The 27,639-nt window shown below is 44.1% G+C and overlaps 1 protein-coding gene across 2 annotated transcripts in view; it reads left to right on the top strand.

Moving 5' to 3' along the window:
• Positions 1-22,161, top strand: part of LOC139265992 (small conductance calcium-activated potassium channel protein 2) — a 271,997-nt gene extending 249,836 nt beyond the window's left edge. For both annotated transcript variants that reach the window (XM_070883704.1, XM_070883715.1), the window contains one exon: positions 21,576-22,161. In XM_070883704.1, the coding sequence (XP_070739805.1) occupies positions 21,576-21,863 (288 nt within the window). In that variant the 3' untranslated portion in view covers positions 21,864-22,161. The remainder of the gene's footprint in view (positions 1-21,575) is intronic.
• The last annotated feature ends 5,478 nt before the right edge of the window (positions 22,162-27,639 follow it).

Raw genomic sequence — 27,639 nt, 5'->3', positions numbered from 1 at the left:
ACTCGCTGCGAGGTCACTTCCACCATACACTCGATCGGAACACCGCACCACGGAGAAAAATAAAATCAAAGTGCTGAACTTCTCCGGCAATAATATCTGGTAGCAGCTTAAAGAGCCAGGCGGCATCCAGTAGACTTGGCAGCAGCAGCAACAGACTTGTGCACTTGAAGACAGAAAGAACACCTTGCAGGTGCCATGTATCTAATTTCTCAGATCAGAAGCCTATAGGACCTCTGGCAGGAGTTTGAGTGCACGGGTGAAACGCAACGAGACTAGTGGCACAGTGGAGGCTATAAATGCTGCCACCATTAATCACAGAACAACTCCACAATGCCACAAGACTTTTAGCGCAGGGATGACGAGATGAGTTCACAGCTTGGAACAATGCACTGTACTGGCATGTATGTCAGCTGATCACAGCTTGCCCTCACTGTGTTCAAGGGCTTCATTACAAGACTATTTTAGTGTGCATCTCTGTCCACATTCAGCCTCTATATGCCCAACTGACATCTCCAAATAAACCTTTCCACACAATCTCTCATGCGCCACCTTGATAGCCTCATTCAGGATGCCATAGTTGGGTTTGAGCATCTGTCATAATTCTTTCATGCTCTGTCTGTTAGCACAAGGATTCCACTGCATATGCTGTCAAACAAATGCCTTTCATACTGTCTGAATTCTTCTTAAAGGAGAGAAAACACCCAAAAAATAAGCGACAAATAAGTCAATCGCAGGTCTCTGGTCGCTCTGCGTGAAGGAAGTTCTCCAAAGTTGGAGAAGCCCACAGTAGAGGAAGTCACTGACAGAAATGGGAGGGCAAGTGCCAGCTGTATGCTTGCCCTGATATGCTATTGCTATTCCATTTAATGCTACAGAAGAACACCCAGCCTTCCTGCAAGAAAACTTGTATTACTTCTTTTTTCTTAAAGTAGCCCTTTACCATCCATTCTAACCTCTCTTCCTCTTCTCATTTTTTAATGAAACACATCATTCATACCATCATTCACTCTCTGCCTGCCAAGCAATCCTGCAGGGACATGCGCCTTGGGACAGTGGATAGTAAACATAAGGAGAACACACTGGGTAAAGCAATGAACATAAGTGGGCAGGAGAGGAGCGGGGTATAGGGGTTGTGGAAGATGAGGAGTCTCCCAGAATGTGCAGCACTTGCAAGTTAACTGGTAGAGTTTTTGGCTAGCTTAGGATGGATGGCCATTGTAGACTAGCCTGGAGCATGTAGCAATTCCGAGCAGAACTGTAGCGGACACCATCACCACAGAAATCCATGGAGCAGGCCAAGCTCCTTTCCTGGCCACTCAGGCTACTGCTAGACACTTCTCTAGTTTCTCCGCCTATGTTTCCACCTGCGTCTTTCTCTAGTTTGTCTCCTATCTTCTCTCATGCACTCTCCAAGCTTATTTTGACCTTGAAACCCACCTCCTCCTCCCTTGATCCTATTCCCACTAAATAGCTGCCCACCCAACTTCCATTCCTGGCCTAGCTGACATTGTAAATGGCTGCCTCTTCTCTGGTACTGTCACCCTTCCTTTCAAATCCACCCTCAACCCCTCCTCAAAAACTCACTGTCAACCTCTCTGCCCTTGCAAACTAGTGTCCCATCTCCAACCTCCCTTTCCTCTCCAAAGTCCTCGAATCTGTTGTCAACTCCCAAATGTGTGTCGATCTTTCCCACAACTCCATGTTTACATAAGAACATAAGAAATAGGAACAGGAGTAGGCCATACGGCCCCTTGAGCCTGCTCTGCCATTCAATAACATCATGGCTGATCTGATCATGGACTCAGCTCCACTTCCCCGCCCTCTCCCCATAACCCCTTATCCCCTTATTGTTTAAGAAACTGTCTATTTCTGTCTTAAATTTATTCAATGTCCCAGCTTCCACAGCTCTCTGAGGCAGCGAATTCCACAGATTTGCAACCCTCTGAGAGAAGAAATTTCTCCTCATCTCTGTTTGAAATGGGCGGCCCCTTATTCTAAGATCATGCCCTCTAGTTCTCGTCTCCCCCATCAGTGGAAACATTCTCTCCGCATTCACCTTGTCAAACCCCCTCATAATCTTATACGTTTCGATAAGATCACCTCTCATTCTTCTGAATTCCAATGAGTAGAGGCCCAACCTACTCAACCTTTCCTCATAAGTCAACCCCCTCATCTCCAGAGTCAACCTAGTGAACCTTCTCTGAACTGCCTCCAAAACAAGTATATCCTTTCATAAATATGGAAACCAAAACTGCATGCAGTATTCCAGGTGTGGCCTCACCAATCCCTTATATAGCTGCAGCAAGACTTCCCTGCTTTTATACTCCATCCCCTTTGCAATAACAGCCAAGATAACATTGGCCTTCCTGATCACTTGTTGTACCTGCATACTATCCTTTTGTGTTTCATGCACAAGTACCCCCAGGTCCCGCTGTACTGCGGCACTTTGCAATCTTTCTCCATTTAAATAATAACATGCTCTTTGATTTTTTTCTGCCAAAGTGCATGACCTCACACTTTCCAACATTATACTCCATCTGCCAAATTTTTGCCCACTCACTTAGCCTGTCTATGTCGTTTTGCAGATTTTTTGTGTCCTCCTCACACACTGCTTTTCCTCCCATCTTTGTATCATCAGCAAACTTGGCTACGTTACTCTCGGTCCCTTCTTCCAAGTCATTAATATAGATCTCTCCAATCAAGTTTCTTCCCCTGCCACAGCACTTAAATGGTCCTATCAGTCACAATGGCATTCATTGTGACTGTGGTGCACTATCCCTCTTCGTCCTTCTCGACCTCTCTGCAGCTTTTGACATAGTTGACCATATCATCCTCCTCTAATGCCTCTCCTCTCTTGTCCAGCTCAATGGAATTGCCTTCGCCTGGTCTCACTCTTACCTATCCTATCATAGTCCAAGCATCCCAGCAATATCTTCTCTTCTCACTCCTGCATTGTTATCTCTGAAGTCTTCCAAGGATCTATGCTTGGTTCCCTCCTCTCCCTCAGCTATATGCTGCGATTGGAGACATCATCCAAGGACATGGGGTCAGCTTCCATATGTTGCTATCCAGCTGTACCCCTCCACCCCCTATCTCAACCCCACCCCCTCACTCTCTGTTGTCAGACTGCTTGACCGACATCTCATCTTGGACGAGCCTCAATTTACTCCAGTTAAATATTTAGATAACTGAAGCCATAATCTTCACCCCCTACCACAAACTCCATAGTCTTGCGGCCAAACTCTGCATTATTACAACTCTGGCCTCTTGTGTATCATCCTTCCCTTCACCCCACAATTAGCAGCCGGGCCTTTAGCCATCTAAACCATATGCTCTTGAATTCCCTCCCTAAACCTTTCCATCTCTCGACCTCCCTCTCCTCCTTTAAACTTAACTCACCTTCCTAATATCTCTTGCTTTGGCTCGGCATTCATATTTGTCTGATTATGCCTCTGTGAAGCACCTTGAGATATTTTTCTAAATTAAAGCACTGTATAAATGAAAATTAAGCTTGTTGTTGTTGAGGGACTAATTTCAGAGTACTATGTCATTGAATTTTCAGACACTTGGGGGCTGGGCTGCAGGCACAGAATTTCAAACATTTTCTAGGTACCATTCTGTCTGTCTACACAGTGTCACAGGTGGGTAAATGGAGTTGAGATACAAATCAGCTATGAATGGCAGAACAGGCACAAGGGGCTGAATGGCCTATGTCGCCAAGGGGAAATCATAATTGTGACAATCTGCAATCATTTGCAATTATAGTGCGGCTTGTAAATAAATGTTAGGTTTTGGTGACATTCATGTGGTTGGTCACAATGTTTCCCACGTGGGGCAGCTGGAGAAGGCAGATGCAGAGTCTGTTCACTTGGTGGCAAATGAAATCCAGACAAGAAATGGTCAGATTTTCAGCAACTTGAAATGACTTGAAATACGGACCAGGAAAGAGCCTCCAAACAAATGGCAGAACACCAAACTCCAAACAGTGGATCAACTGAAATTTGCAGTTTGGAAATGTAATGTGTTGCAGCTGCATGTTTTGTTTGTGTCATGTATGTATGCTTGGGTTTGCTAGCTGCCATGTGGTGCCACTGTCGGAGGTCATTGGGCTGTGTGCACATATGTACGGCCCAGGTATAAAAGGCCAGCCATCTTGTAATGAAATCACTTTGGGCCCTAATAAAGTAGAGCCAGGTTTGTACCTGTTCGGAGTTTACAGTATTCAGTCTATTGAGTTATTGCATACACAACATTTGGTGACAAGGTAACAACAACCTTTGCATGCAAAAATGAGCACACTTGGCATTCTGGAGCGATTCGTGGAAGGAGAAGATTGGGCAGACTTTGTAGCCCACTTGAACCAGTACTTTGTGGCCAACAAAATGGAGAAAGAGTCAGATGCAATTCGGCACCAGGCGGTTCTCCTCACGTTTTGCGGTCCGAAAATGTATGGACTCATAAAGAATCTCCTCTTGCCCTTAACTCCAACGGACAAGGATTATGAAACATTGTGTTCTCTGGTACATGACCATCTCAAACCAGATGAAGGCATCATCATCTCAAGATATCGATTCTATACGCATGTTCGTTCTGAGGGCCAGGATGTATCGGAATTCATGGCCGACCTAGTTCGAAACTGCGTTGGCAGACATGCTGTGGGACTGCTTTGTAATCAGCATCAACCACGAGGTGATGCTGCGTAAGTTACTGACGACGGAGGCGTTGGATTTGAGCAAGACCATTACGATTGCCCAATCATGTATGACGACGGACAAAAGTTTAAAGCAGATATCATTGAAAAATCAAAACTCGGCCAGTACTGTAAACAAGATAGTATCGCCGTTCGGTAGAGCTGCATATGGCAGGACCTACCCAGCTGTGTACGCGAAACCTATGGCTGCTCAAAGTCTGCCAACGGGAATGAAACCAATATCACCATGTTGGCATTGTGTGGGAAATCATCGGCATCATCAGTGTCGGCTTAAACAGTATATTTGTAAAGGCTGTTCGAGAGTGGGGCATCTCCAGCGCACGTGTCTGCAACTGAGCAAGCATGCTGCGACACACCACGTGGAGGATGATGACCTGTCTAGTGTGGATCCGGATATGCAATCCGAGATACCAGAGGAGGAAGTGTATGGACTATATTCGTTCCTAACAAAGCGCCAACCGATAATGATTAATGTAAAACTTAGTGGTGTGCCGGTATCAATGGAATTGGATACAGGTGCGAGTCAATCAATAATGAGCCAGGCAGTGAGATACTAAGGCTGTGAGGCCTAAGCTGAGTCCAGTCAATGCCAAGTTGCGTATGTACAATAAGGAACTCATAACGATGATTGGCAGTGCAGTAATCAAGGTGTCATATGAAGGTGCAGTTCACGAATTATCGTTATGGATTGTTCCAGGCATTGGTCCAACACTGTTCGGCAGGAACTGGTGAGAGAAAATCAAGTGAAACCGGAACGAGATCAAAGCGTTGTCATCGGAGGAGGATACTCCATGTGCTCAAGCGCTGAGCAAGTTCCCCTCGCTGTTTGAACCAGGCATCAGCAATTTCACGGGAGCCAAGGTGCAGATCTACCTGGTCTCAGATGCAAGACCCGTCCATCATAAAACTTGGGCAGTTCCGTACATGAAGAGGGAGAAGATTGAAATCAAACTGGACAGAGTCCAGCGTGAAGGGGTCATATTACCAGTCGAATTTAACGAATGGGCCATCCCCTGTTTCCGTGTTGAAAAGTGATGGCACTGTCAGGATTTGTGGAGACTATAAGGTTATGATCAACTGAGTTTCGAAACAGGATCAATACCCATTACCGAAGGCTGATGACCTGTTTGCAATGCTAGCCGGGGGAAGTTGTTCACAAAACTGGATCTGACATCGGCCTACATGACTCAGGAGCTGGTCGAGACGTCGAAGAGACTTACGTGCATTAATACGCACAAAGGACTGTTTATTTATCATAGGTGCCCTTTTGGAATTCGCTCGGCTGCAGCAATATTTCAGAGGAACATGAAGAGTCTACTGAAATCCGTCCCCAGAACTGTCATGTTCCAAGATGACATATTGGTCCGCTGAATATCTGAACAACCTGGAAGAGGTTCTACATCGTCTAGACAAAGTAGGACTCAGACTGAAATGCTCAAAGTGCGTCTTCATGGCACCGAAAGTCGAATTTCTGGGGAGGAAAATTGCTGCTGACGGTATGAGGCCTACGGACTCAAAAACCAAGGCCATCAAAAATGCACCCAAGCCTCAGAATGTGACAGAGCTGTGTTCGTTCCTTGGTCTACTCAACTACTTCGGTAATTTCTTACCTAGATTCAACACCTTATTAGAGCCACTGCACACGCTGCTAAGAAAAGGCGACAATTGGGTTTGAGATGCGTCTCAAGATAGAGCTTTTAAGAAAGCTACTAATCTGCTTTGCTCTAACAAGCTGCTGGTACGTTATGATCCGTGTAAGTGTCTAGTATTGGCCTGTGATGCTTCGTCATATGCAGTTGGTTGCGTGCTCCAACAAGCTAATGAGTCGGGCAAGTTGCATATGCTTCAAAAAGTTTGTCAAAGGCAGAAAGAGCTTACAGCATGGTAGAGAAAGAACCACTAGCCTGGGTGTATGGGGTTAAAAAGATATATCAGTACTATTATGGAGAAAGAGTCAGACTGAACACTGTGAGCTCAAAGTAAAGTGTGACCTTAGTCTTTTATTGCAGGTCTCCAGAGTGCCTCTCCAACCTATGAAGCCTCCTTAAATACCTGTGCTCCCAAGGGATTATGGGATCCCTTGGGACTCCAGGGGACGAGCCCTCTGGTGGCTGCACAGAGTAAATACAAGTTCACATATATAACAACACTCCCCCCGTAAAGTCAATAGTGTAACTATTTACAATGTGAGTCGATCTGGGGCCCTTCTTGCCCTGGTTGATCGTCTCGGTGTGAAAGCTGGTATTGTTGAATCATTTGTTGGGCCCTCGCTGGGCTGCTGTGCAGCTGACATTGCTGGGCTGCCTGGTGTGTTGGGCCCTGCAGGGCTGCTGTGGATGATGGGTTCTGCTTTGTGGTCAGCCATGGTACCAGTTGCCATTGGTGTGTATGTTGGGGGATCAAAAAACGTAGGGTCCAAGGTGGGTTGCTCAGGATAGTCTGTAAATCTGAGTTTGATTTGGTCCAAGTGTTTCCGGTGAATGAGTCCATTTGAAAGTTTGACCCAAAACACCCTGCTCCCCTCTTTGGCCATGACAGTGCCGGGAAGCCACTTGCGATTTTGTCCATAATTCAATACAAATACAGGATCATTGATTTCAATCTCGCGTGACACATTTGCGCTAACATGGTATGTAGTTTGTTGAAGCCGCCTGCTCTCAACCTGTTCATGTAGATCAGGGTGAACTAACGAGAGCCTTGTCTTAAGTGCTCTTTACATGAACAGTTCAGCAGGTGGGATCCCAGTGAGTGAGTGGGGTCTCGTGAGGTAGCTAAGCAGGACTCGGGATAGGCGAGTCTGCGGCGAGCCTTCAGTTACCCTCTTCAAGCCTTGCTTGATGGTTTGCACTGCTCTCTCTGCCTGACCATTGGATGCTGGTTTAAATGGGGCAGATGTGACATGTTTGATTCCATTACGGATCATGAATTCTTTGAACTCATGGTAAAACATGGCCCGTTATCACTCACCAGGACATCGGGTAAGCCGTGAGTGACAAACATGGCCCGCAGGCTTTCAGTAGTGTCAACGGACGTGCTAGCCGATATTATCACACATTCAATCCACTTGGAATATGTGTCTACAACCACAAGGAACATTTTACCCAAGAACGGACCTGCATAGTCGACGTTTACCCTAGATCACGGTATGGAGGGTCAAGACCATTAACTTAGCGGCGTCTCCCTGGGTACATTGCTTAACTGCGAGCATGTATTACATCTGTGAACACAGGACTCTAAGTCCGCATCGATTCCAGGCCACCACACGTGGGATCTGGCTATCACTTTCATCATTACGATGCCTGGGTGGGTACTGTGGAGGTCATTGATGAAAGTTTCTCTGCCCTTCTTGGGGACCACTACTCGATTGCCTCACAGAAGGCAGTCTGCTTGTATAGATATTTCATTTTTGCACCGCTGGAATGGCTTAATCTCTTCCCGCATTTCCACTAGGACACTGGACCAGCTCCCGTGAAGCACACAGCTTTTGACTAGAGATAATAAAGGGTCCTGGCTCGTCCAGGTTTTGAACTGCCGGGCCGTGATGGGTGATTGCTAACTCTCAAATGCTTCCATAAACATGGCTAGATCTGCGGGCTGCGCAATTTCCACCCCAGTGGTGGGCAATGGCAGCCTACTGAGAGCATCGGTGCAGTTTTCTGTGCCTGGCCTGTGGCGGATGGCGTACTTGTATGCGGACAACGTGAGCGCCCAGCTCTAGATGCAGGCCAATGCGTTGGTATTTATCTCTTTACTCTTGGAAAACAGGAATAGAAGTGGCTTATGGTCAGTTTCCAATTCGAATTTATTCCAAACAGATATTGATACATTTTCTTTACCCCATAGACACACGCTAACGCTTCTTTCTCAATCATGCTATAGGCTCTCTCAGCCTCAGACAGACTCCTGGATGCATAAGCAACCGGTTGCAGTTGCCCAGAATCATTAGCTTGTTGCACTACACACCCGACGCCATATGACGACGCATCACATGCTAGTATCAAACACTAACATGGATCATACAACACAAGCAATATGTTTGAGCATAACAATTTTCTCGTTTTACAAAGGCATTTTCTTGGCTTTTGCCCCAAACCCATTCGTGCCCTTTCCGTAGTAAAACATGCAGTGGTTCTAACAGTGTGCTATGACCCGGTAAGAAGTTACCAAAGTAGTTCAGGAGTCCCAGAAACGACCGCACCTCCGTTATGTTCTGTGGTCTCGTTGCGTTCTCGATTGCCTCCATCTTTGCGTTGGTGGGCTTGATGCCATCCACCGCAATCCTTCTTCCTAAGAACTCCACTTCAGGCGCCAGGAAAACGCACTTTGAGCATTTTGACCTGAGCCCCACGCAGTTGAGTCGACTAAGAACCTCCTCCAGGTTCTGCAGATGCTCGACTGTGTTCCGACCTGTGACCAAGATGTCGTCCTGGAAGACCACAGAGTGCAGCACTGACTTCAGTAAGCTTTCCATGTTTCTGTGGAACATCGCTGCTGCTGATCGGATTCCAAACGGGCATCTGTTATAAACAAAAAGACCTTTGTGCATGTTGATGCAAATGAAGGCCTTCGATGATTCCTCCAGTTCCTGCGTCATGTAGGCCGAAGTCAGATCCAGCTTCGTGAGCATCTTTCCTCCCGCCAGCGTTGCAAAGAGGTCGTCGGCCTTTGGTAATGGGTATTGGTCCTGCAGAGAGAAACCATTGATAGGTAGAAACATAGAAACATAGAAAATAGTTGCAGGAGTAAGCCATCCGGCCCTTTGAGCCTGCACCACCATTCAATAAGTTCATGGCTGATCATTCCTTCAGTACCCGGTTCCTGCTTTCTCTCCATACCCCTTGATCCCTTTAGCCGCAAGGGTCATATCTAACTCCCTCTTGAATATATCCAATGCACTGGCATTAACATCTCTCTGTGGTAGGGAATTCCACAGGTTAACAATTCACTGAGTGAAGAAGTTCCTCCTCATGTCAGTCCTAAATGGCTTACCCCTTATCCTTAGACTGTGTCCGCTGGTTCTGGACTTCCCCAACATCAGGAACATTCTTACTGCATCTAACCTGTCCAGTCCCGTCAGAATTTGATATGTTTCTATGAGATCCCCTCTCTTCCTTCTAAACTCCAGTGAATACAGGCCCAGTCGATCCAGTCTCTCCTCATATGTCAGTCCTGCAATCCCAGGAATCAGTCTGGTGAACCTTTGCTGCACTCCCTCAATAGCAAGAACGTCCTTCCTCAGATTAGGAGACCAAAACTGAACACGATATTCCAAGGCCCTGTACAACTGCAGTAAGACTTCCCTGCTCCTATACTCAAATCCCCTAGCTATGAAGGCCAACATACCATTTGCCTTCTTCACCGCCTGCTGTACCTGCATGCCAACCTTCAATGACTGATGAACCATGACACCCAGGTCTCGCTGCACCTCCCCTTTTCCTAATCTGCCATCATTCAGATAATATTCTGCCTTTGTGTTTTTACCCCCAAAGTGAATGACCTCACATTTATCCACATTATACTGCATCTGCCATGTATTTGCCCAGTCACCTAACCTGTCCAAATCACCCTGCAGCCTCTTTGCGTCCTCCTCACACCGCCACCCAGTTTAATGTCATCTACAAACTTGGAGATATTATACTCAATTCCATCATCTAAATCATTAATATATATTGTAAAGAGCTGGGGTCCCAGCACTGAGACCTGCGGCACTCCACTAGTCACTGCCTGCCATTCTGAAAAGGACCCGTTACTCCCGACTCTCTGCTTCCTGTCTGCCAACCAGTTCGCTATCCACGTCAGTACATTACCCCCAATTCCATGTGCTTTGATTTTGCACACCAATCTCTTGTATGGAACCTTGTCAAAAACCTTTTGAAAGTCCAAATACACTACATCCACTGGTTCTCCCCAGTCCACTTTACTAGTTACATCCTCAAAAAATTCCAGAAGATTTGTCAAGCATGATTTCCCTTTCATAAATCCATGCTGACTTGGACCAATCCTATCACTGCTTTCCAAATGTGCTGCTATTTCATCCTTAATGATTGATTCCAACATTTTCCCCACTACTGATGTCAGGCTAACTGGTCTATAATTACCCGTTTTCTCTCTCCCTCCTTTTTGAAGAAGTGGTTTACATTAGCAACCCTCCAGTTGCTCGGATCTGATAGACCGTTGGAAAATTATCACCAATGCATCCACTATTTCTAGGGCCACTTCCTTAAGTACTCTGGGATGTAGACTATCAGGCCCTGGGGATTTATCGGCCTTCAATCCCATCTATTTCCCTAACACATTTTCCCGCCTAATAAGGATATCCTTCAGTTCCTCCTACTCACTAGACCTTCGGACCCGAATACATCCGAAAGATTATTTGTGTCTTCCTTTGTGAAGACAGAACCAATGTACTTCTTCAATTGATCTGCCATTTCTTTGTTCCCCATTATAAATTCACCCGAATCCGACTGCAAGGGACCTACGTTTGTCTTCACTAATCTCTTTCTCTTCACATATCTATAGAAGCTTTTGCAGTCTTTTTTTATGTTTCCGGCAAGCTTCCTCTCATACTCTATTTTCCCCCTCTTAATTAAACCCTTTGTCCTCCTCTGCTGTATTCTAAATTTCTCCCAGTCCGCCGGGTTGCTACTTTTTCTGGCCAATTTATATGCCTCTTCCTTGGACTTAACACTATCCTTAATTTCCCTTGTTAGCCACCGTTGAGCCACCTTCCCCGTTTTATTTTTACTCCAGACAGGGATGTACAATTTTTGAAGTTCGTTCATGTGATCTTTAAAGATTTGCCATTGCCTATCCACCGTCAACCCTTTAAGTATCATTTGCCAGTCTAATCTAGCCAATTCGCGCCTCATACCATCAAAGTTACCTTTCCTTAAGTTCAGGACCCTAGTTTCTGAATTAACTTTTTCACTCTCCATATTAATAAAGAATTCTACCATATTATGGTCACTCTTCCCCAAGGGACCTCGCACAACAAGATTGCTAATTCGTCCTTTCTCATTACACATCACCCAGTCTAGGATGGCCAGCTCTCTGGTTGGTTCCTCGACATATTGGTCGAGAAAACCATCCCTAATACACTCCAGGAAATCCTCCTCCACCGCATTGCTACCAGTTAGGTTAGCCCAATCTATATGTAGATTAAAGTTGCCCATGATTACTGCTGTACCTTTATTGTACACATCCCTTATTTTTTGTTTGATGCTGTCCCCAACCTCACTACTAATATTTGGTGACCTGTACACAACTCCCACTAGCGTTTTCTGCCCTTTGGTATTCCGTAACTCCACCCATACCGATTCCACATCATCCAAGCTAATGTCCTTCATTACAATTGCATTAATTTTCTCTTTAACCAGCAACGCCACCCCGCCTCCTTTTCCTTTCTGTCCATCCTTCCAAATTGCTCAATACCCTTGGATGTTGAGTTCCCAGCCTTGGTCACCCTGGAGCCATCTCTCCGTGAAGTCAATCACATCATATCCATTAACTGCTATCTGCGCAGTTCATTCATCCACCTTATTCCAAATACTTCTCGCATTGAGGCACAGAGCCTTCAGGCTTGTCTTTTTAACACACTTTGACCCTTTAGAATTCTGCTGTAAAGTGGCCCTTTTTTTTTGCCTTGGGTTTCTCTGCCCTCCACTTTTACTCTTCTCTTTTCTATCTTTTGCTTCTGTCTCCATTTTATTCCCTTCTGTCTCCATGCAGAGGTTCCCATCCCCCTGTCATATTAGTTTAGCTCCTCCCAAACAGCATTAGCAAACACTCCCCCTAGGACATTGGTTCCGGTCCTGCCCAGGTGCAGACCGTCCGGTTTCTACTGGTCCCTCCTCCCCCAGAACCGGTTCCAATGTCCCAGAAATTTGAATCCCTCCCTTCTGCACCTCTGCTCAAGCCACGTATTCATCTGAGCTATCCTGCGATTCCTACTCTGACTAGCACGTGGCACTGGTAGCAATCCTGAGATTACTACTTTTGAGGTCCTACTTTTTAAAATTTAACTCCGTGCTCCCTAAATTTGTCTCGTAGGACCTCATCCCGTTTTTTGGTACCTATATGCACCATGACAACTGGCTGTTCACCCTCCCTTTTCAGAATGTCCTGCACCCGTTCCGAGACATCCTTGACCCTTGCACCAGGGAGGCAACATACCATCCTGGAGTCTCGGTTGCGGCCGCAGAAGCGCCTATCTATTCCCCTTACAATCGAATCCTCTATCACCATTGCTCTCCCACTCTTTTTCCTGCCCTCCTGTGCAGCAGAGCCAGCCGCGGTGCCATGAACCTGGCTGCTGCTGCTTTCCCCTGATGAGTCATCCCCCTCAACAGTACCCAAAAGCGGTGTATCTGTTTTGCAGGGGGATGACCGCAGGGGATCCCTGCACGACCTTCCTTGCACTGCTCTTCCCTGTTGGTCTTTCATTCCCTATCTAGCTGTGGACCCTTTATCTGCGGTAAGACCAACTCACTAAATATGCTATTCACATCATTCTCAGCATCGTGCATGCTCCAGAGTGATTCCACCCGCAACTCCAGTTCCGCAACGCGGTCCGTCAGGAGCTGGAGGCGGATACACTTCACGCACACGTAGTCGTCAGGGACACCGGAGACGTCCCTGATTTCCCACATGGTACAGGAGGAGCATAACACGTGTCCGAGCTGTCCTGCCATAATTTAACGCCTAGATTAACTTAATTTGGCAACAGCAATGCTAAGGGTTACATAAGAACATAAGAATTAGGAACAGGAGTCGGCCATCTAGCCCCTCGAGCCTGCGCCGCCATTCAACAAGATCATGGCTGATCTGGCCGTAGACTCAGCTCCACTTACCCGCCTGCTCCCCGTAACCCTTAATTCCCTTATCTATCTATCTGTGATTTGAATACATTCAATGAGCTAGCCTCAACTGCTTCCTTGGGCAGAGAATTCCACAGATTCACAACCCTCTGGGAGAAGAAATTCCTTCTCAACTCGGTTTTAAATTGGCTCCCCCATATTTTGAGGCTGTGCCCCCTAGTTCTCGTCTCCCCGACCAGTGGAAACAACCTCTCTGCCTCGATCTTGTCTATCCCTTTCATTATTTTAAATGTTTCTATAAGATCACCCCTCATCTTGAACTCCAACGAGTAAAGACCCAGTCTACTCAATCTATCATCATAAGGTAACCCCCTCATCTCTGGAATCAGCCTAATGAATTGTCTCTGTACCCCCTCCAAAGCTAGTATATCCTTCCTTAAGTAAGGTGACCAAAACTGCATGCAGTACTCCAGGTGCGGCCTCACCAATACCCTGTACAGTTGCAGCAGGACCTCCCTGCTTTTGTACTCCATCCCTCTCGCAATGAAGGCCAACATTCCATTCGCCTTCCTGATTACCTGCTGCACCTGCAAACTAACTTTTTGGGATTTTAATTTGATTTTACATTTTAAAGTTTAATTTGTTTTAATTGCCGGTGCTTTTAGTGTCCCCCTTCCCTTTTATAGGGGGCACTGGGGAAAAATTGTGATTTTAGTGCCCCAAAAAAAAACCCAAAAAAAAGAAAAACACAAAAAAAAACAAAAAAAGGAAAAAAAAAGGGCCTTGTAAATGTCTGGTGTGTCACCCAGGTAGGGTGGCACGGTTTTATGTCTTTTGTTTGTGCAGATAAACTCCAAAAAGAGTTTCATGCACAAGGACCCCCAGGTCCCTTTGCACCGCAGCATGTTGTAATTTCTCCCCATTCAAATAATATTCCCTTTTCCTGTTTTTTTTTTCCAAGGTGGATGACCTCACATTTCCCGACATTGTATTCTATCTGCCGAACCTTAGCCCATTCGCTTAACCTATCTAAATCTCTTTGCAGCCTCTCTGTGTCCTCTAAACAACCCGCTTTCCCACTAACCTTTGTGTCATCTGCAAATTTTGTTACACTACACTCTGTCCCCTCTTCCAGGTCATCTATGTATATTGTAAACAGTTGTGCAAACAGTTACTTACTGAGAGAGAAAATGAAAAGAAAAGCTACTCACCAATCACCAGCCAATCACTTACCTCCTTGGCGGTGACGTCACCTTTCGATTTATTTCTACTTTTTTGCCTTCTCTCCCCGCTGCAGCTGTACCAGCTGGCCTCTCCGACGCTGCTCCGACTGCCGCCTCCCGCCGACGTTGGGCCTTTATAGGCCGCTCCACTGTCCCCGGACTCCTGCTGTTTGCACTTTGTAATCGCCACAGATTCTGATGATGCCGTCTCCCTTGAGGACTGAAACAATAGGACTGGCCCACTCTTGAACTCGGTCGTTGAAATGCTGCCCTCTCTTTGCAGCCAGTCTTGCTCGATCTCTACCCTTTCTCTCATCATGTACGGTACTGCTCTCACTTTGTGATGGATGGGTCGCGCCCCAGGAATTAGGTGGATCTGCACTTTCGCTCCTTGGAATTTTCCAATGCCTGGTTCAAACAGCGAAGGAAATTTGTTTAGTATCTAGGCACACGAAGTGTCGTCAGCAGGCGATAGCGCTCGGACGTCGTCCCAGTTCCAGCGTAACTTTCCCAGCCAGCTCCTGCCGAGTAGCGTGGGACCATCGCCCGGTACCACCCAGAGTGGTTGCTTGTGCACTGCTCCATCATAGGTGACCTTTATGGTAGCACTGCCGATTACAGGAATCAGTTCTTTAGTGTAAGTTCTTAGTTTCGTGCGAACTGGAGTTAAGACTGGCCTTGAGGCCTTGTTGCACCACAATCTTTCGAAAGTCTTTTTGCTCATGATGGACATGCTCGCGCCCGTGTCCAGCTTCATTGACACTGGGAGTCCATTTAGTTCAACATTCAGCATTATTGGGGGACAATTCGTGATGAATGTGTGCATCCCATGTACCTCTGCCTCCTCTATCTGAGGCTTTGGTTCGTCGAGATCCTCCGTGGATCTGTCCTCCTCTGCAACATGGTGGTTTGCAGGTTTAACAGGATTTGCAGCTCGCCTGCACACATGTTGGAGGTGTCCAATTGTTCCACAGCCCTTGAAAACGTACCCTTTGAATCGGCATGAATGGAAACGATGATCACCCCCGCAGAGTCAACAAGGTGTTAATGGTCTTGCATTCATCACCCTTGATGGTGAACTCTGAGTCATCTGCGGACATGCAGCTGCAGGTATGTGTGACCTGCCCTGTACGTTACGATTCAAAAACAACATCACTTTGTTCACAGTACTTGAAGCAGCACTTGTGTGCTGAGAGATTTGTTTCGTATTGTCACTGGTGGCAATGAAAGCCTGGGCTATCGCTATGGCCTCCCTCAAGGTTGGGGTCTCTACAGTCAAAGGTTTGCAAAGTATGGATTCGTGGCCAATGCCAAGTACAAAAAAGTCTCTGAGCATGTGCTCCAAATGTCCTTCAAATTCGCAATGTCCTGCAAGGCATCTTAACTCAGTGACATAACTCGCCACTTCCTGGCCTTCAGACCTTTTGTAGGTGTAGAACCGGTACCTCGCCATCAGAATGCTTTCCTTCAGGTTGAAATGCTCTTGGACCAGTGTGCACAAATCGTCATACGATTTCTCCGTGGGTTTCGCTGGAGTGAGCAGATTCTTCATGAGGCCATACGTTAGTGCCCCACAGACGGTGAGGAGGATCGGCCTTCGTTTGGCAGTGTTCTCTTCCCCATCTAGCTCATTGCCTCCAAAGTATTGGTCGAGTCGCTCCACAAAAATTTCCCAATCATCTCCCTCCGAGTATTTTTCCAGGGTGCCCACTGTTCTCTGCATCTTTGGGTTCGCTATCTGTATCTCGTCTCCAGTTGTTATGTATGGGGAAAAAGTCAGACTGAACACTGTGAGCTCAAAGTAAAGTGTGACCTTAGTCTTTTATTGCAGGTCTCTAGAGTGCCTCTCCAACCTGTGAGGCCTCCTTAAATACCTGTGCTCCCAAGGGACTATGGGATCCCTTGGCACTCCAGGGGATGAGCCCTCTGGTGGCTGTACAGAATAAATACAAGTTCACATATATAACAAGTATCTGTTTGGTCTTCGGTTTGAACTGGAAACAGATCAGAAGTCACTCATTTCATTGTTTTCAGAAAAAAATGGTATCAATACCAATGCATTGTCCCGCATCCAGATGTGGGCGCTGACATTATCTGCCTATGATTATGTCATTCGCCATAGACCTGGCACTGAGAATTGTGCCGCTGTATTGAGCCGTCTGCCATTGCCCACACTAGAGGTGGAAATGCCACAACTGGCAGACCTACTGTTAGTCATGGAACCCGTGTCACGGCTCGACAAGTTAAGACCTGGATCAGCCAGAACCCGATATTATCGGTTGTGAAACATTGTATCCTTAGTGGTGATTGTTCTGCCATATCCAAGCAAATGTGTGAGGAGACGAAACCTTACAACTGTCGCAAAAACAAACTATCCATTCAATCAGATTGTATACTGTGGGGTAATCATGTTGTTATGCCCAAGAAAGGCGGAGAGAAATTTGTGCATGATCTACATAGCACGCATCCCGGTATTGTCATGATGAAAGCCATTGCCAGGTCTCATGTATGGTAGCTTGGAATTGACTCTGATCTGGAATCATGTGTGCATCAGTGCAATACTTTCATGCAGCTTAGTAAAGCACCAGCAGAATCACCGCTGAGTCTGTGGTCGTGGCCATCTAAACCATGGTCCAGGATCCACATTGACTTTGCAGGTCCCTTCCTGGGAAAGATGTTCTTAGTTGTGGTGGATGCTTATTCCAAGAGTGTACAATCATGTCATCCAGCACATCCACAGCTACCATTGAGAGCCTTCGTGTCATGTTTGCTACGCATAGACATCGTTGTAAGCGAAAACGGATCTTGCTTCAGCAGTGTGGAGTTTCAAGAATTCATAAAACTCAATGGCATCAAACATGTGAGGTCAGCACCATTCAAACCCGCATCCAATGGACAAGCAGAATGTGCAGTCCAAACCATCAAGCAGAGTATGAAACGTGTAACTCAAGGTTCACTGCAAACTCGCTTGTCACGCATATTGATTAGTTACAGGACAAGACTCCATACGCTTACCGGGGTCTCCCCTGCTGAACTATTGATGAAGACAGGTCTCAAGACCAGGCTCTCTCTTGTCCACCCTGACTTGAATAATCGTGTCGAATACAGATGTCAAAGTCAGCAAAGGTATCATGATCCCACCATTGTGTCATGTGACATTTCTATCAATGATCCTGTGTATGTACTGAATTATGGTCAAGGCCCCAAATGGATCGGAGGTACTGTTACAGCCAAGGAGTGTAACAGAGTGTTTATCGTTAAGCTTAAGAATGGGCAGACATGCAGGAAACATGTCGATCAGATAAAGCTGCGGCACACGGATGAACCAGAACAGTCTGAGGAAGACACAATCAGTGACCAACCAACCTACCCTCAGTCATCAGAGGACTCCGCTGTCATCAATGAATCTGGACTTTCAATCACTGACAAGGTTAATGAATCTGGACTTTCAATCTCTGACAAGGTTAATGAATCTGGACTTTCAATCCCTGACGTGGTCATTACCACTCCCATCAGATCGGCTACCCAGCCCCCAGTCAGAACAGACTCAGAACGCTCGCCCAAGGCTGGAGTTGAACTGAGACATTCAACTTGGGAGTGGAAAGCCCCGGACCGTCTCAATTTGTAAAAAGACCGTTACTAATATCTTAAAGGAGGATTTGTCATGTATGTATGCTTGGGTTTACTAGCCACCAGATGGCGCCACTGTCGGAGGTCATTGGGCTGTGCGCACATGTGTGCGGCCCAGGTATAAAAGGTCAGCCATCTTGTAATGTAATCACTTTGGGCCCTAATAAAGTAGAGCCAGGTTTGTACCTGTTCAGAGTTTACAATATTCAGTCTATTGAGTTATTGCATACACAACAGTTCGGTCTATCAATTTGTTGGGAATGGGCAACGGTATGATGTTGACATGATTGCTTATACATTGATGTGATTCTCAAGAGAAGCTGTCTTGAATCAGCTGGTTCCAAATGTTATACTCTTACGCTTCTTGCCACTGACACTGGCTTCTCGTGGATGCATTTTCTTGCTGCTTCTGGCCACCTTCAGCCCCCAGACACCTTCCTCCTCTCTGGCTTCCATGAGGAAACCTCTTTGAAAAAAGGTTAGGTAACACGCAGCACACTACCACTATTCTGGAGATATGAGCCAGACTGTTTTACAGAGCCACCCTAAATCAACCTAGACACTTGTAGCATGCTTTCAACATTCCATAACCCTGATGGCAGAGTGGATCACATTGTTCTGCTGGTGTCCTCAGTCAAGGCACCAGATTCTAGCCAGTCTTTCTGCTTGAAATAGTAGTGATACGTGAATTGCCTCAATATAAAAGTACTGTGGCAGCTGTCAGGAAAACAAGCATTGATATGCATGCTACAGTGTTGGACATTGCAGGAATCCTTCCTGTTCATTGGAACATTGGAAATTCCCCCAAAACAACCTGAAATGAGTCTATGACACAAAAGATCAGTGTAGTGATTACCGGTTGATGAATGAATTTGTATTTTGACTGATCAAAGGAGGTCAAAATCCAGGGAATTCACAGAATCATAGAATCATAGAAATTTACAGCATAGAAGGAGGCCATTTCGGCCCACCATGTCTGCACCGGCCGACCAAGAGCTATCCAGCCTAATCCCACTTTCCAGCTCTTGGTCCATAGCCATGTAGGTTATGGCACTTCAAGTGCACATCCAAGTACTTTTTAAATGTGGTGAGACTTTCTGCATCTACCACCCTTTCAGACAGTGAGTCCCAGACCCCACCACCCTCTGGGTGAAGAAAATTCCCCTCATATCTTCTCTAAACTGCCCCCCCAACTACTTTAAATCTATGCCCCCTGGTTGTTGACCCCTCTGCCAAGGGAAACAGATCCTTCCTATCCACTCTATCTGGGCCCCCCAAATTTTATACATCTCAATCAGGTCTCCCCTCAGCCTCTCCCTCTGTTCCAAAGAAAACAGACCCAGCATCTCCAATCTTTCCTCATAGCCAAAACTCTCCAGTCCAGGCAACATTCTTGTAAATCTCCTCTGCACCTTTTCCAGTGCAATCACATCTTTCCTGTAATGTGGTGACCAGAGCTGCACACAGTACTCCAGCTGCGGCCTAACCAGTGTTTTATTCAGTTCAAGCATTGCTCTTGTATTCCATGTCTCGACTAATAAAGGCAAGTATTCCATATGCCTTCTTAACCACTTTATCTACCTGGTCTGCTACTTTCAGGGATCTGTAGGCCTGTACTCCAATGTCCTTTTGTTCCTCTACACTTTTCAGTGTCATACCATTTAATGTGTCTTCCCTTACCTTGTTAGACCTCCCCAAATGCATTATCACACACTTAGCCGGATTGAATTCCAATAGCCACTGTTCTGCCCATCTGACTTTTCATAGATATCTTCCTGCAGTCTGCAGCTTTCTTCTTCATTATTAACCACACGGCCTATTTTAGTGTAATTTGCAACTTCTTAATCATGCCCCCAACATTCAATTCCAAGTCATTGATATGTACCACAAAAAGCAAGGGACCCAGTACTGAGGCCTGCGGAACCCCACTGGAAACATCCTTCCAGTCACAAAAACACCCATCAACCATTACACTTTGCTTCCTGCCTCTGAGTCAATTTTGGATCCAATTTGCCACTTTGTCCTGGATCCCATGGGCTTTTACTTTCGTGACCAGTCTGCCATGTGGGACCATTATCAAAAGCTTTGCTAAAATCTATATACACTACATCATATGCGCTGCCCTCATCGACCCTCCTGGTTACCTCCTCGAAAAATTCAATCAAATTAGTCAGACACGACCTTCCCTTAACAAATCCATGCTGACTGTCCTTGATTTCCATGTCTTTCCAAATGAAGATCTATCCTGTCCCTCAGGATTTTTTCCACTAATTTTTCCACCACTGAGGTTAGGCTGACTGTAATTACTCAGTCTATCCCTTTCTCCCTTTTAAAACAAAGGTACCACATTAGCAGTTCTCCAGTCCTCTGGCACCACACCTACAGCCAGAGAGGACTAGAAAATGATGGAATTGGGATTATAAATTTGAGGACGGATATTGACATTTAAATTTTTTTGTTTGAAAGTTGGTGATGGGTGGGTTTTCCATGTTTAATTCCATTTATTTGGGTCCAATCAATCAAACCTGTTTACTAATTGTATTCCACTCTTCATTCCTTTAATTCATTGTATTGCATGAATAACAAATATGACTGTTACTTGAAGTTGGAGTTGAAGTTTTTTTAAATGTATATTTGCTATATAATTTGTTCTTTATTGATGCAATGGATCTGAAGTTTTTTAAATGTATATTTGCTATATAATTTGTTCTTTATTGATGCAAGACCTATCAAATACATATGGTTAAGAACACATTTTTTCTTCAAGACTGGTATATTGGCTTTGAGAAAAATAATATCCACACGTGTGATTGATTAATGGAAAGATAATACCAAGAATTGGGATTGGAATCTGTGAGGATTTGTTCACTGCTGAACTTACAATATGGATATCTGACTTTAAATACTGAAACACGGAGAAACATAAAACAATTGTTTCTGTCAGAATGATCATACATTGATTATTGTATGACTGGTTATGTTGACAACTTTGGAAAATCATTTGTATTATGATTTGCTGTTAAATTGAAAATGTTGATTTTTCATGTGTCATTCATTGTATTTACAAACTGGTCGATCATTTAGAATAGACCTGACTTTAATGATTGCTATTAACTTGGGACAAAAGCAACTTGTGTCTGGAAAATATTCAGCAAACACTAAAACTACCAACTTTGTTCTTACCCCTCATTTTAGACACAAAACGTTATGTACGACATGATCTCAGACCTGAATGAAAGGAGCGAAGATCTTGAGAAAAGGATTGTAACATTGGAAAATAAGTTAGAGACATTAATAGGGAGTATCCAAGCTCTACCTGGACTGATTAGTCAGACAATCAGCCAGCAGCAGAGGGAATTTCTTGAAGCTCAGATACAACACCATGACAAACAAATTACCTACAGTGCTGAGCGGTCACGATCATCAACCAGAAGGAGAAGGTCCTCCTCCACAGCTCCACCAACTTCATCAGAAAGTAGCTAGAAGTGAACATTTTAACCACAAGAAAGAACTCTTTTTGCCATCATATGGTTGATATTTTAGCTTTTATTGTAAAGCCCTAACAATACTAAACAGTGTTATCCGGGTTCTGATGTCAGAATCCAGGGAACCTGAAAAAATATTTTAGGCCAAAAGGAGTGAGTGCTCTCCTTCAGATGCACAGTGAATGCACCTAACCTGCTACATAGATTGTTTCTTCTGTACAATTCACTTGACTTTTTACTCACGCACTTCAACTGACTTTGCTAATATATAATATAATAAAAAGAACATTTCTGGATATTTCTGTTTGGTCAGTTTAAGCCCTTCTCTTCATGGGCACAGCTGCAGCAGAACTCAGGTGTTCAATCAATAATGAACAAGAAAGAGTACTTTGTTTCAAGTATGAATATTGCATAAGTAATGCCTTTAAAACACAAATTAGAAAAATACAGTTTATTAAAATGTTAAACAAAAGCAATGTTCAACTTATCCCATAATTAAAAAAAAATGAAACCTTTTGTACATATATATTGACAAGACTGTTAAAAGCAGACTGTTACAGTGGAGTTTACTAGTTATCATGTACAATTTGCCAGATTTATGATATTAACAAGAACATAAGAACATAAGAACAGGATTAGGCCATACAGCCATACGGCCCCTCGAACCTGCTCCGCCATTCAATAAGATCATGGCTGATCTGACCATGGACTCAGCTCCACTTCCCTGCCCACTCCCCATAACCCCTTATCCCCTTATCGTTTAAGAAACTGTCTATTTCTGTCTTAAATTTATTCAATGTCCCAGCTTCCACAGCTCTCTGAGGCAACGAATTGCACAGATTTACAACCCTCTGAGGGAAGAAATTTCTCCTCATCTCAGTTTTATATGCGCGGCCCCTTATTCTAAGATCATGTCCTCTAGTTCTAGTCTCCCCTATCAGTGGAAACATCCTCTCTGCATCCACCTTGTCAAGCCCCCTCATAATGTTATACGTTTCGATAAGATCACCTCTCATACTTTTGAATTCCAATGAGTAGAGGCCCAACCTACTCAACCTTTCCTCATAAGTCAACCCCCTCATCTCCAAAATCTACCTAGTGAACCTTCTCTGAACTGCCTTCAAACCAAGTATATCCTTTCATAAATATGGAAACCAAAACTGTACGCAGTATTCCAGGTGTGACCTCACCAATACCTTATATAGCTGTAGCAAGACTTCCCTGCTTGTATACTCCATCCCCTTTGCAATAAAAGCCAAGATTCCATTGGCCTTCCTGATCACTTGCTGTACCTGCATACTATCCTTTTGTGTTTTAGTGAACTATTACCTTAAATCCACAAATTAAGAATAGAAGTAAAACAAAAGTTATTTAAAAAGGGAAGTGGTCAAAGGAAGCAGATAAATATACATAACACTAGTGTAATGGTACAATGCATGGCCCAGCCACTCTGTTCTCCAAAAGTAGACTTGAATACCTTCAGCATCACTATATTCTCAGGATAAGTACTCCCACAGTAGAGAGCTTGTTGCTGGAATAGATCTCTATGGCAGAAGTGGTTATCTGTAGAGTTCGAGAACCATTGACATTGTCCTTTTTGAGGTTTGGAACAGTCAGTATGAGACCCAGAGAAAGAAAGGAAAGACAGAAAAAGATCGGAAAGACAGAAAAAGATCACAAGAGAGAATTCAGCTCAGCTGTGTCTTACATTCAGCCTTCAGCATACCAAGCTGGAGGCATTCCAGTACCTGAAGCTGAACAAGACATTAAACTGTATAATTGATAACCTCAGAAGTAATTTCATTTGGTTATATGATGACAAAAAAAAGGAGTTAGATGTTCATGTGTAGTCAAGTTAGGAAGTGTTTATTTTTAAATTATTGTTAAAATGGTAATGCAATATAGATCATCATAACCCACTGAAAATAACAATACTAATTGTACTCATTATGGTGGTCCAACTGTAAGCTTTAGCAGAGAAATGCCATCTAGTATTGATAATTATACTGTGCAAAGCTAAGGTTACAAGTTACAATGTTAGTTTACAGTGGAATTCTTGGCATTAAACAGCATTTATCGAGAGGTCATGTTCTCCCCATTCCTACAAATCTAGGATCTCTCAGAAAAGAGAAGACAGAAATATGTAACTTAATGTATTTTTTTTTCAGAGGATTATACAAGTGGACATCCAAGAAGGTTCCATCCTGCTTTAAGCCTCTGCACACACCACTGCTAAAATTATTACTGACTGTACAAACCTAGGTGGTTGGTACTGTCCCCAACTTTACGTTTTAAAGATATTCCCTTCCCCTTCATAGTGATTAAAGTAATGGCTTCGTAAACAAGTAGCTACAGGCAACAGCAACCAATCATTGAAATATAGCTGCCAGATGTAGAATGATTTTCCTCATTTTGTAAAAAAATGCAGATCACTAAATGGAGTATCTCATGGGGAGAGAGCATTTACATCTGATCTGGCTTACTCAATACTACCAGTGTGCCTTATTTAGCTGATCACAGAACAGCACTGGTGTTGGCCATAGGGAAATCTCTCTTGCTGAAGAATGCTTTATGAAAGACGTAGCCTCGAGTAAAAACTGACAATAAAATTATAGTAAAACCCTGAACTAAGATGAACTGTTAGCATAGCTTTCAAATTCTGAAAACCAATGGCTGTCTTTATTTATGCTGCTGTTCTTGTCCCCAGTGAACGATTCCATTTATGCTGCTATGGGCTGGACCTCAGTCATGCTTCTTGCATGATCTGCTCATCCAGTGGAAGAGTCCAATATAAAGAGTGAGCAACATATTTTTGGCACCAGCATTTGAAGAGTATTAATGTAGATAGTTAGAATGAAGAACGTTTTGCTATTACATCAAGGATTAAGCAGAACACAGCATTAATAGGTGTCCCTATCAGCCATGTGTGGAATGCTTAATATATCCAATTAGCATGCTGTTCTCTTCTATCTAATGTTCTTCTAAGTTCTTACCTATCCCCGTGCTAATCTGCCTCCAGATCCCCAAATCCCACAGGGTATGAACTGGAGTTCCCCTACTGATCATCTGGTAGGACATGTTGAAATAGTGCATCACAGTCCTAAACTTGTTCTCATAGTAAGTGAGAACATTCATATTGGCAGCTGGGCCTATCAATCTTCGTGTGCTGTGAAATGAGTCTATTGTTATAAATAATAACAGAACAATTTCAGAGTATAAGCTTCACTGTGGTAGATTGGCGTCCTAATAGTGTTTCTTAAATCCTCTCTTGTCACAACAGGAAGGAGTAGTGTTATTACATTGAGGCATACTGAGCAACAGGCAGAAAAATTGGCCAGAAGAGAGATAAGATTAAGGTATGAGGGTGCATTGAAGGCATTAAAAAGCATTAGAAGCCCATGTGGCATCAGAGCTATACATCATGATGGGCATGGGGAGAGAATCAGAGACACATTGAACCAAAGAGGCAAGATAAAAATTAATCCAATTAATTAAACTCCACAATTTAAATGTTGCTTCCAGTCATGTGCCACCTGGTAATATAGAGACCACAGTAACATGGGAAATATTCTCAAAGAATCATTGAGCCTGATTAGTCACACCTTCATGTATGTTTTTATGTCTTTTAAATATGAGGAAGGCATGAAGACATCAGAGAAATAAGGAGACATAAAGATTGTATGTTATAGAGGTTTGATGAAAATGTGCATGCAAAATATTGGTGCAACTTGTACTTTATAGAAGAGTAAAAAGAGGTTGTATGCAGTACTGTTAAATCCTATTCCATTTTGCAGTAAGAAGTTAGGCCAGTAGCCAAAAGTACAGTTGTGCACATGTGTTTGTTTGAGCTGGCTAAAACACACTGAAGATTGTGTCACTAGGGCTATCAATCCGCGGCCCTTCCACTACATTCTTGCCGTAAGTTTAGTTTGGGAACTTGGCAGAACAGCTGTGAGTTAGGCTGGGTTCCATCAACACTGGTTCTCAGCCTTCCCCACAATTTTACACAGGGCCTTCTAGGGGCAGGCCCTCCACCCACGTTGAACAATGTCAGCACCGTAGCAAGAAGTGTGATCATGTAAGAGGTGCCCAGGCTCTTCGTCCCTGGCCTGATGGTATGTCAGTGGGCCCATATTTCAAGTGAAAGCAGGCATACCATCCTCCGAAACAGCAGATGTGTGGCCCACTGAAGGATCCAGGCATCCCCAGCCCCCCCTCTCACCCCTGCCCCATCCACCACCCCACCACCCATGCACGGGCATGAAAAACTGCATTTTTCAGCCTCTCCAGTGTGGCAGGCACCTGAGATAGCGCACTAGTGGTGCGGGCACCTGTCCATGTTTTGTTAATGAGGTGACTTCCCCATGATCCCCTCAAACTTTGCCTGGGTCAGTGCCAGAGACCATTGGGGGAGGAGGCAGATCCTGCATTTATACCAGGATTGAAGGCCCGTGGGTCTGCAGGCCCTGTTCAATGAGTTATTTATTGCACTGAGCCCAATTTTATTAGGTTTTGTTATGAACATGTGTAACAGTTGCATGTGTTTTGTCTTGCACATGTACAAATGGTTAAACAGATTTGTAGAGTACATAAACAAGAGGAAATCACTGGTGTTAACATTCACCAGCAGGAGGGTTGTCCTTCTCATTTTTTTACCAAATTCAAACTCTGCCCTGTCCCAATAAAAAGAGCCTGCCTTCGCTATACTGTTGGTCTTTGGATAAAACTTATTTTTATTGATAAATCCAAAAAAAGAGTGTTGTGTCCAGCTAGGACAAGAAAGGGATTTAGAGGCTCGTGCTGTTAGCCATCCTGAATTCAATAATTTTTTCTCCTCCTCAGGATCCAGGATAAGTTTCCCAGCATCTGTACTAACAGCAGGCAAAAATAAAGATTTCTTTTTCAAGTCCATATGAAAAATGTTTTATAAAACATGGAGAATTTATGACTGTGTTTCAATCTCTAGATTGTGCTGCTTCTGAACATTGCATGATCTTGTAAATTACATTTAAATATAGGTCATTGAGCAGTGAATATCAACTGAGATGCAGTACTATTACTTTCTACTATTTATTCAACTCCATGCAAATGCTAACTCAACAAAGACCGAATATAGTTTATAAATTCCTATGTAAGGTGGCCATTGATTTCTTTAATGTGCATTACTTCTGCTTGTCAGCTATTCTACGCACGTGTGAGGTCTGGCTCCACTGGCAATGACTGTTGTAACTCAATTTTAGTAAGCTAAATAAAATCCTTAATACAAGAGATATTGTATTTAGAATTCACACAAGCTTCTTTAAGCACATTTCAAGTACATGATTGTCTTTAGATTACACCTACATTACATAAACAAGCTGATTAGTTTACATATTAATACAGAAAATTGACGCTAAGTTAAAGTATTGCCTTGCAGTCCTGTGTTGCCCTGCTTTTACTCGCAGTTTGTAACATGGTAGTTACATCGAATGTAAGATTTTTAAGGTGTCATCTAAAATTATACTCTGCAATGTTTCCTATCAAACTTATACAGATATGCTACTAACAGAAGCACCGATTGATACACAAGAAATATAAATACATTGCAGTTGGCTATACTGTAGTATATTCTTCTCAAGAGCATGCTACCTGCTATTTAAAAATGTTCATTTTATAACAACTGAATAAACTTAATTTTGCTGTAATGTCGTAAAACGTTTTAATGCTTGGCACTGGCAAGCTACCAAGCTCAATATCCATTTAAAAATATTTTTAAAGTGTTTATTCAACCATAT

Source organism: Pristiophorus japonicus, chromosome 1, assembly GCF_044704955.1.
Source record: "Pristiophorus japonicus isolate sPriJap1 chromosome 1, sPriJap1.hap1, whole genome shotgun sequence".
In the NCBI taxonomy this organism is placed as follows: Eukaryota; Metazoa; Chordata; class Chondrichthyes; family Pristiophoridae; genus Pristiophorus; species Pristiophorus japonicus.
Note: the sequence above shows the minus strand (reverse complement) of the source record. Positions and strands in the feature narration are given on the sequence as shown.